Genomic DNA, 10251 nt, shown 5'->3' with positions numbered 1-10251 from the left:
TTTTTAGTTTAATGGTTAAAACATACTCTTGATAAGGGTAAAATTTTAGTTCAATTCTAAAATAACCTAAAAAAAAGGCTTCCCTAATGATAAATTTGTCATTAGGGAAGCCTTTTTTTTAGGTTATTTTAGAATTGAACTAAAATTTTACCCTTATCAAGAGTATGTTTTAACCATTAAACTAAAAACCTTTTTTAAAATAATATTTAACTAATTTTACACTAATGTGTATTAGTATTATTTTTGTCTATAAAATTTTATTAATATATTAAAAAATATTTAATTATAGTTAATTATATATATAAATATTATTTTTTTTATAAATAATTCAACCTAATAGTTATTTTAATCCAACCGCACCTTCCAGTACGGTTACCTTGTTACGACTTCATCAAAATTGTATTATTATATATTATTATTTAACAATAATTTTTATATAATATAATACTTTTTAGATGTGACGGGCGGTGTGTACAAAGCTTAATAACTTATTCACCGCTATAATTCTAATTAGCGATTACTAGTGATTCCATCTTCATATAAATGAGTTTCAATTTATAATCTGAACTATAAATATATTTTAAATATTATATATAAATATAATAAATATATTGTAATATTCTATGTAACACGTGAGCAGCCCAAAATATAAGGAGCATAATGACTTGACGTAATCTTTATTATATATAAATTATATATTATAAAATATTTACATTTTATAAAAGGTTACGTTCGTTATAATACTAAAATTAACACTTCACAGCACGAACTGACGACAGCCATGCACTACCTATATATTTTATTAAAATATTAATTTCTTAATAATAAAATATTGTTAAATTTTGGTAAGGTTTATCGTGTTGCATCGAATTAAGCCACATGTTCCACCACTTGTATAAGCTCCCGTCAATTCCTTTGAATTTCATTCTTGCGAATATACTACTCAGGCGGAATATTTATCACGTTAGTTATTATATTTATAAAATTTTATAAATATAAAATATTCATAGTTTACAGCTAAGACTACTAGGGTATCTAATCCTATTTGCTACCTTAGCTTTCGTTTATAAGTGTCAGTAATTATATAGTATTATGCTTTCGCCTTTGATATTCTTTTTTGTATCATTGTATTTCACTACTCCTCAAAAATTTCTAAATACTTTTATAATACTCTATTATATTATTATTTATTTATTATTTAAATTTTAATTAAATATTTTAAAATAAAATTAATATAAAACCTAAAAACGCTTTACGCCTATTTAAAGTGAATAACGCTTGCATTTTCTGTATTACCGCTGCTGCTGGCACAGAAATTAGCCAATACTATTTTTTATTTTTATCAATATTTAAAAATAAAATATAAAGTTTACAATATTAAATTAATACTGTCTTCCTTTAAGAAATATTACTTTATCAAGCTTACGCTTATTGTAAAATATTCCCCACTGCTGATTTTTTTTAAAAATTTAGGCTTTATTTCAATCCTAATGTGATTGTACATTCGTTTAAAATCAATTTTTGATCATAACCTTGGTAATCTTTTAAATTACCAACTAGTTAATCAAATATAAATTTTATTTTAAATAATAATAATTTTTAATATAGTACAATTAATTAATTTTTTATAAAAATTGCGCATATAGATTATTATTTTTATATTATAATCTATTTAAAATTAAAAATTTATATATACTCACCTATATACTATGATATTATCATTAATTTGCATGTGTAATGTATATTTCTAGCGTTCATTCTGAGCTAGGATCAAACTCGCAATATAATAAAATATTTTATTTAAATAATTTATTAAACATTTATAGATATATATATGGAAATAAGTAGAATTGAACTACTATTATTATTTTGCAAAAATAAGATTTTACCATTAAACTATATTCCCTATTAATATATTATATTATATAATATAATAATATTCTTAATAGCTTAGTGGTTAAAGCATTCGGCTGTTAACCGAAAGATACTAGTTCAATTCTAGTTTAGGAAGTATATATAATAGTAAATAATATATGAATAAAGAGATTTGAACTCTTAATATTTTATATCTAAATTCTAAATTTAGTGCGTTTACCTATTTCGCCATATTCATTATATTTATTATAAATCTAGTAAGATTTGAACTTACATATAAAACTTAGAAGGTTTTTATTTTATCCATTAAATTATAGATTTATAAGTAATATTGGATTTGAACCAATGATCTTCTGTATGTAAAGCAGAAACTTTACCTCTAAGTTAATTACTTATTTATTATTATTAATAATAATAAACTTGTAATTTAATGGATAAAATATATAAATACGAATTATAAAATAAAAGTTCAATTCTTTTCAAGTTTATTTTATTTATTAGCGAAATAGAGCATAAGGAAAGTTCGTCGGATTCATGCTCCGAAGGTAATCGGTTCAATTCCGTTTTTCGCTTATATTATTTTAATAAATTAATTTAAAATTTTTAATATTAAATAAATAATTAAATATATATAATAAATTTAAAAGGATGTCTATTACTTTTATTATTGAAGAAAGACGTTAGATATATTAACGAAATTTTTATAATAATTAATAAATATATATATCTTAATTTATTATATTTTTATTATAAAAGTATCTGAATAAAATATTTTTTTTATATAAATATTTATTTAAATTTACTTAAGGAATTGAATCATCTTAGTACTTAAAGGAATATAAAGTAATAACGATTTTCATAGTAGTGGTGAACGAACTGAAATATTTAAAACATTCTATATGTAAAATTTTAATAAAGTAACATAAAAATATATTTTGTGTAAATATTATTTATTATATATAATAAGGATCACCTTATAAAATTTAATATAATAAAAGTTTATAGAGAATAGTACCGTGAGGGAAAGATGAAAAGGATTTTGAAAAAATAGTGAAATAGAACCTGAATTTTAAATTTAATAAATTATAATAAAATTAATTATAATTTTATTATATTCTTGTTGAAGAAAGAATTAGCAAGTTATAATAAATAGTATATTAATTAGGTTAAATATTTTATGAAGCCAAAGTGTAATCGAGTTTATTAATTTTAATAGGCAATATTATATATTATTTATTATAGACCCGAAATCAAATGATCTAATTATATTTAAAATAAAATTTAAATAATATTAAATTGTAGTTTGAATTGATTACTGTTGCAAAAGTATCAAATAAAATATAATTAGCGGTGAAATGCCAATCGAATTTGAAGATAGCTGGTTCTCTTTGAAATATATGTAAGTATAGTATTTATATATAAATGAATGTAAAACTCTTTAATTATTAAATTAATTATAATAATTAATATTAATAATAATAATTTAAGAATTTCATTTAGTAAAATATATATTATATTAGAAAATAAGGGATAAGCTTTATTTTCAAAAGGGAAACAGCCCTAATTATAAATTAAGATTTTTAAATATTAATTAAGTTTTAAAAAGAATATGAAATTATTTAAATAATTAAAAAGTAAATTTAGAAGCGGTTATCTTTTAAAGAGTGCGTAAAAGCTCATTAATTTAGTAATTTCAATTCGAAAATAATCGAAAATAAATTAATTATCGATATTATAAAATTTAATAATAATATATTAAATTGGTAAAAGAGCGTTTTGATAAATATTATTTATATGAAAATTAAAATAATAAAATCAAAAGTGATAATGCTAATTTGAGTAATGTAAATATTGGTAAAAATCCAATACTTCTATAATTTAAGGTTTCCTATTTAAAATTATTTTTAATAGGGTTAGTCGAATCTTAAAATGAGATGAAATGTGTAATTGATAGGTAATAAGTTAATATTCTTATACTATATAATATTTATATATTAAGACTAATATAATAAAATAATTATTATATTATATAAAAATTAAATATATATATATTATTATATATTCGTACCGTAAACTGACACTAGTAAATAAATATATATTATTAAGAAGTTGAGATAATTTTTTTTAAGGAACTCGGCAAATTTATCTTGTAACTTAGGGATAAAAGATACTTTTTTAGTTGAAAATAATAGATTTAAGCGACTGTTTAACAAAAACACAAATCTTTGCTAAATTGAAAGATGATGTATAAAGATTGACATCTGCCCAGTGCTATTATGTTAAAATATATATGTAATAAAATTATAATATATATATAAGCTATAGTAAACGGCGGCTGTATCTATAACGGTCCAAAGGTAGCGAAATTCCTTGTCGGGTAAGTTCCGACCTGCATGAGTGATGTAACGACTTAAATGCTGTCTTAAAAAAAATCTTAATGAAATAAAAATATCTGTGAAGATGCAGATTTCTTATATTAGGACAGAAAGACCCTATGAAGCTTTACTATTAATAAGTATTGAAAATATATATATAAAACATAGTATAAATGGGAAATTAAAATATTATTTTTTCGGAAATAATGTAATTATAAATGAAATACCATTTTTTATATATATAAATTCTTATAATAATTTTATAACAAATGTTTAGACAATATTTATGAGATAGTTTGACTGGGGCGGTCTCCTCCTATATAAAAACGGAGGTGTACAATGTTATATTTATTATATAAAGATATATATATAATTAACTGTTAGATTTACAAATCAAACAGAGATTAATGTCGGTCTTAATGATCCGATAATTTTTAGTGATAAAATTATCGCTTAACGGATAAAAGTTACTCTAGGGATAACAGGCTAATCTTTTCCGAGAGTCCATATTGACGAAAAGGTTTGGCACCTCGATGTCGGCTTATCGCATCCTAAAGCAGTAGTATGTTTTAAGGGTAAGTCTGTTCGCCTATTAAAGCGATACGTGAGCTGGGTTCAGAACGTCGTGAGACAGTTCGGTCCATATCTAATATAAGTGTTAGAATATTGAAATTATTTTTTTTAGTACGAGAGGATCGAAAAAATTATACCTATGATATATCAATTATTATTTATTGTAATGTTGAGTAGTTAAGTATAAAATTTTAATTGTTGAAATAATATAAATAAAAAAATTTAATTAAAAATAATATTCTAATCATATATATGAATAAAACAATAATTAGAAAAATTATTTTATAGGATTAATATGTATTTATAGTAATATATTTAGTATATAATCCCTAATAAGTTGAATATTTAATTATGGTTTATTTATTTGCTAAAGTAGCTTAATTGGTAAAGCAACTGATTTGTAATCAGTAGATTATGAGTTCAAATCTCACCATTAGCTTGTATTATTTATTGTATATAATTATTATGATAAAATATGACATTTAAACAATTATTAAATATTTATAATTTAAATTATAAATATCAATATAAAAATAAAATAAATTTATATTTAATAAGAAATGGATTAAATAAAAATTTAATAAAAAATTTATCTAATAATATATATTTATATTTATTTATATATAAATTTAAAATTTATTCTTTAAAAATATTAAATATATTTAGATTTCCAGATTGGAGTTTTTTTGATTGTCCTAATATAAATTATGATAATATAATTTATTATTCTTCTATATTAAAAGATAATAATTTAATATTTTATTTAAAAAAAAATTTAAATATTAATTTTTTAGATTCTATAGTTATAAAAAATAATTCTATAGATATTATTTTTGATAGTATATCTATATTACATACAACACAATATTTTTTAAAAAAATTTGGTATAATATTTTCTCCTTTATTTGATATTATATATAAATATCCATTATTAATAAAAAAATATTTAGGAACTGTAGTATCTTATAAAGATAATTTTTTTGCAAATATAAATTCAATTATTTTCAGTGAAGGTTCTTTTTGTTATATTCCAAAATATATAAAATGTAATTTTAATTTATCTACTTATTTTAAAACTAATTCATATGATTTTGCTCAATTTGAACGTACTTTATTAATAATTAATGAATATTCATATGTAATATATTTAGAAGGATGTATAGCTCCTATATATAAAGAATCTCAATTACATGTAGCAATAGTAGAAATAATTGTAAAAAATTATAGTTATGTTAAATATTATACTTTACAAAATTGGTATAGAGGTGATTATTTAGGAAATGGTGGATTATATAATTTTACAACTAAACGTGGTATATGTTTTTATTTTTCTAAATTAGATTGGATACAAATAGAAATAGGATCTATAATAACATGGAAGTATCCATCTACAATATTGAAAGGTGATTTTTCAATTAGTAATTTTTATTCAATATCTTTTATATCTTGTATGCAAATAGCTGATACAGGTAGTAAAATGTATCATATAGGATCATATACTAAAAGTTATATAATTTCTAAAAGTATTTCTTTAAATAATTCTTTAAATATATTTAGAGGATTAGTATATATTAAACCAAATTCTTATAAATCATATAATTATACTGAATGTAATTCTTTAATATTTGGAAATAATTCTTTAACAATTACTATTCCTTATATTAAAAATTATAATTATACTAGTTATATAAAACAAGAAGCTTATATTTCAAAAATTGAAATTATATATTTATTTTTATTAATGCAACGTGGTTTAAGTATTTCAGAATCTATTTCTTTATTAGTTATAGGTTTTTGTTCTGAAGTTTATAATAAATTACCTTTTGAATTTAATTTAGAAATTCCTATGTTATTTTCTTTAAAAATTAAAGATATATTTAAATGAATACATTTAATAAAAATTTATATATTAATAAATATAAAAAATTATTAAAATATTATAAGAATAATATTAAAATTAAATATATTTTATATAGAAAAAATATTTTAATTTTAAAAAAATTAAGATATTTAAATATAATTTAAAATTTTAAAATGAAATTAAATATAATTAAATATTATTATATAAAAAATAAAAAATTGATATTTAATAATATTAATAAAAATTTTATTTTTAAAAAATATATAATTATTAAATTATTTTTTTATGAATATATTAATAATAAATTAAAAATTTTTAATTTTAAAGGAATTTTTATTAATAATAATAGTAATAATAATATTATTTTATTAAAATATAATAATAATGATATATTATTTTTATATTTTTATTTAAATATATTTAATTTAATTACTATTTTAAAATTAGGAAAATTAAATTTAAACAAAATAAAATTTTTAATATGATATATTTATTATATCCTAATTTTCAAAAAAATAATTATATTATTTCTAATTTATATTTAATATTAATATTTGAAATTTTATATAATTTAAAATATTATATAATTATTTTAAATAATTTAAATAATAATGATGTATTTAATATAATTTATTTTAATATTATTACTATAATAACTAATATAAATATAAATTCTATAGATACTATTCAAAATATTAATAATTTATTAAAAATAATTTTAAGTTTAAAATTAAATTTTAAGTATTTAAATAAACAATTAAAATTAAATATAATATTATTTATGTTACCATTAATAATAAATAATAATATTATATTAAATGGATTATTTAAAACTTGTATTCAATTGTTTAAAAAAAATAATAAAATTTTTATTATAAAATATAAAAAAAATAATAAAAATATATTTTATATTTATATATATTTAAATATATATTTAAAAATAATTTTAGAATTTAAAAATAATTTAGAAATATATTTTTATTTTAATAATTTTAAATTTAATTTTATTATTTTATTATTATATTTAAATAATATATTTATAAATAAAAAAATTTTTATATTTATTAAAAATTATTTTATTTTAAAAAAGATAATTATATATAATTATTTAAAATTTATATATAATAATATTAATAGTAAAAAAATTATTTTATTAAAATTATTTATAATAAAAATATATAATATAAATAATAATTATATTTATAATAAAATATTTATAAATATATTTAAAATATTATTTTCTATTAAAATAAATTATACTTATTATATTAATTATATTATTAATAATATTTATAATAAAAAATTTTATTCTATAATAGATATTTTATCTACTCAATGTAAAAATTATTTAATAATTTTACAAAATCAATTATTAAATTTTAAAAATAATTTAAATATAAAATTATTATTAAAAAATAAAAAATATATTAATATTATATTAGAAAAAATAAATATAAATCCTTTAATACAATATTCAGATCAAATAAATAATTTGTCTGAAATAAATCAAAAATTTAAAATAAATATGATTACAACAAGTTTAAATTCAAAATTTATTTTAAATAATGATATAAGAGAATTATCTAGAAATATATTAGGATATATTAGTTTAATAAATACAAATGAAGGGTTAACTTGTGGTTTAGTTAATTATTTAACTACAAATGTTTTTTTAAATTTAAATTTTAAATTTATATTATATTATAAATATTTATTTTATAATAAATATAATTATAAATTAATATTAGATATATTTAATAAAAATTTTTATAATATACAATTTAATAATATATATTTAAAAAAAAATAAAAATTTTAATAAAACAATTATTTTGACTATACATAAAAATACATTTAAAATAAACAATATTATAAAAAATTCTATATATATACCATTTAATTATTTATTATCATTTATAGAAAATTTAATTCCTTTTATACATTATAACGATTCAACTAGAAATTTAATGAGTATAAAAATGCATACTCAAATAGTACCTATATTATACCCTAATTTAAGTAATATAATTACTAATTATAATTATATTATTAATAAATATTTAAATTATTTAATTATTTCATATCAAGAGGGTATAATATTATATGTTTCTAATATAAAAATAATAATTAGAGATATTTTTAATAGAAAAATTATATATTATTTAACTAATTATAAAAAATTTAATCAAAATATTTTATTAATTTATAAACCTATTGTATGGGTAGGTGAAAAAATAAATATTGGTCAAATATTAGCTGTAAATTCTAATTTATTATATAGTGAATATAGTTTAGGTAATAATTTATTAGTAGGTTATGGTTCTTATTTAGGATATGAATATGAAGATGCTGTTATTATAAATAAAAAAATTTTATATAATAATTTATATACTTCATTACATTTTAATATATATGAAATATCTTTAAATATAATTAATAATATTCCTGAAATATGTAGTATTAATTTATCTAAAATGTATTATAAAAATAAAAAATATTTAGATAAATATGGTATTATAAAAGAAGGAACATTTATTTCAATTAATAGTATTTTAGTATCTAAATTAATATTAATACCTTTTATTTTTAATAATAAAAATTTAGTTAATATTATTAATTTTTTATTTGGAAATAAATTAAGAATTTTTAAAAATAAACCTATAATTTCTACAATATATGATATAGGTAGAGTTATTAAAATAGAAATTATTCCATATTTTTTATATAAAAAATTAAAAAATATTAATTCTTATTTAAAAATTAGAATATATATAGGTATACAAAAATATTTACAATTAGGTGATAAAATTTGTAATAGACATGGTCATAAAGGAGTTATTTCTTATATAAATGAAATTAATGATATGCCTTATTTAAATAATAAAATACAACCAGATTTATTTATTAGTTCTATTGGAATTCCATCAAGAATTAATATAGGACAATTATTTGAAGGTATTTATGGATTAAATAGTTTATATACTAATTATAGATATATTATTTCAAATAATTTAAATAAAAATTATTATAATAATTATATGAATATTTTCAATTATTATAAATATAATTATACTAATAATTTTAATATAATTAAGCAATCTTATAATTATAATAAATATTTTTTAAAAAATCCTTTTACAGGTCATTTAATAAATAATAGTATTTGTTTAAATAATATTTATTATTATAAATTAATACACATGATTAAAGATAAATTTAGATATAGATTTATAGGATTATATTCAGAATTAACTCAACAACCTATAAAAGGAAATACTAAACAAGGTGGACAAAGATTTGGTGAAATGGAAGTTTGGGCTTTAGAAGCTTTTGGTTCTTCATTTTTATTTAAAGAATTTTTTACATATAAATCTGATGATATTAAAAGTAGAAAAATGTTAAAAAATTATTTATTTAATAATAATAAAATAAAAACTACATATATATCAGAAACTTTTAAATTAATTTTAAAAGAATTACAAAGTTTAGCTATTAATATAGAAACATTTTGTATATTTAATTCTAATAATATATTAGAAAATATACCTATTAATATAATATATTAAAT

General features: G+C 16.4%; 4 protein-coding genes and 12 non-coding genes across 16 annotated transcripts; 10 read left to right on the top strand and 6 right to left on the bottom strand. All coding sequences in view use genetic code 11, as the record gives it.

Annotated features, from left to right (window-relative positions):
• On the top strand, positions 1-69 carry PGAL8A_API05800. Its single transcript has one exon. It is a non-coding gene; the product is annotated as a tRNA-Ile (tRNA).
• Positions 70-119: 50 nt separating this feature from the next.
• Positions 120-191, bottom strand: PGAL8A_API05700. Its single transcript has one exon. It is a non-coding gene; the product is annotated as a tRNA-Ile (tRNA).
• Positions 192-337: 146 nt separating this feature from the next.
• PGAL8A_API05600 lies at positions 338-1788 on the bottom strand. Its single transcript has one exon. It is a non-coding gene; the product is annotated as a small subunit ribosomal RNA (ribosomal RNA).
• Positions 1789-1835: 47 nt separating this feature from the next.
• PGAL8A_API05500 lies at positions 1836-1906 on the bottom strand. Its single transcript has one exon. It is a non-coding gene; the product is annotated as a tRNA-Ala (tRNA).
• Positions 1907-1939: 33 nt separating this feature from the next.
• Positions 1940-2011, top strand: PGAL8A_API05400. The gene has a single exon. It is a non-coding gene; the product is annotated as a tRNA-Asn (tRNA).
• Positions 2012-2032: 21 nt separating this feature from the next.
• On the bottom strand, positions 2033-2113 carry PGAL8A_API05300. The gene has a single exon. It is a non-coding gene; the product is annotated as a tRNA-Leu (tRNA).
• An 11-nt stretch (positions 2114-2124) lies between these two features.
• PGAL8A_API05200 lies at positions 2125-2196 on the bottom strand. The gene has a single exon. It is a non-coding gene; the product is annotated as a tRNA-Arg (tRNA).
• Position 2197: 1 nt separating this feature from the next.
• PGAL8A_API05100 lies at positions 2198-2269 on the bottom strand. The gene has a single exon. It is a non-coding gene; the product is annotated as a tRNA-Val (tRNA).
• Positions 2270-2291: 22 nt separating this feature from the next.
• On the top strand, positions 2292-2363 carry PGAL8A_API05000. Its single transcript has one exon. It is a non-coding gene; the product is annotated as a tRNA-Arg (tRNA).
• Positions 2364-2374: 11 nt separating this feature from the next.
• Positions 2375-2448, top strand: PGAL8A_API04900. Its single transcript has one exon. It is a non-coding gene; the product is annotated as a tRNA-Met (tRNA).
• A 45-nt stretch (positions 2449-2493) lies between these two features.
• On the top strand, positions 2494-5176 carry PGAL8A_API04800. Its single transcript has one exon. It is a non-coding gene; the product is annotated as a large subunit ribosomal RNA (ribosomal RNA).
• A 13-nt stretch (positions 5177-5189) lies between these two features.
• Positions 5190-5262, top strand: PGAL8A_API04700. Its single transcript has one exon. It is a non-coding gene; the product is annotated as a tRNA-Thr (tRNA).
• Positions 5263-5298: 36 nt separating this feature from the next.
• Positions 5299-6708, top strand: sufB (FeS cluster assembly protein SufB, putative). Its single transcript has one exon. The coding sequence runs from the start codon at positions 5299-5301 to the stop codon at positions 6706-6708; it is 1410 nt and encodes a 469-aa protein (YP_009325483.1).
• Positions 6705-6848, top strand: ORF51 (hypothetical protein). Its single transcript has one exon. It carries the CDS (start codon positions 6705-6707, stop codon positions 6846-6848), a length of 144 nt encoding a protein of 47 aa, YP_009325482.1.
• A 9-nt stretch (positions 6849-6857) lies between these two features.
• ORF101 (hypothetical protein) lies at positions 6858-7169 on the top strand. The gene has a single exon. The coding sequence runs from the start codon at positions 6858-6860 to the stop codon at positions 7167-7169; it is 312 nt and encodes a 103-aa protein (YP_009325481.1).
• On the top strand, positions 7166-10249 carry rpoB (DNA-directed RNA polymerase subunit beta, putative). Its single transcript has one exon. The coding sequence runs from the start codon at positions 7166-7168 to the stop codon at positions 10247-10249; it is 3084 nt and encodes a 1027-aa protein (YP_009325480.1).
• The last annotated feature ends 2 nt before the right edge of the window (positions 10250-10251 follow it).

The sequence above is a fragment of the Plasmodium gallinaceum genome (assembly GCF_900005855.1).
Source record: "Plasmodium gallinaceum strain 8A genome assembly, organelle: plastid:apicoplast".
Taxonomy (NCBI): domain Eukaryota; phylum Apicomplexa; class Aconoidasida; order Haemosporida; family Plasmodiidae; genus Plasmodium; species Plasmodium gallinaceum.
This window is presented reverse-complemented; position numbering and strand designations above follow the sequence as displayed.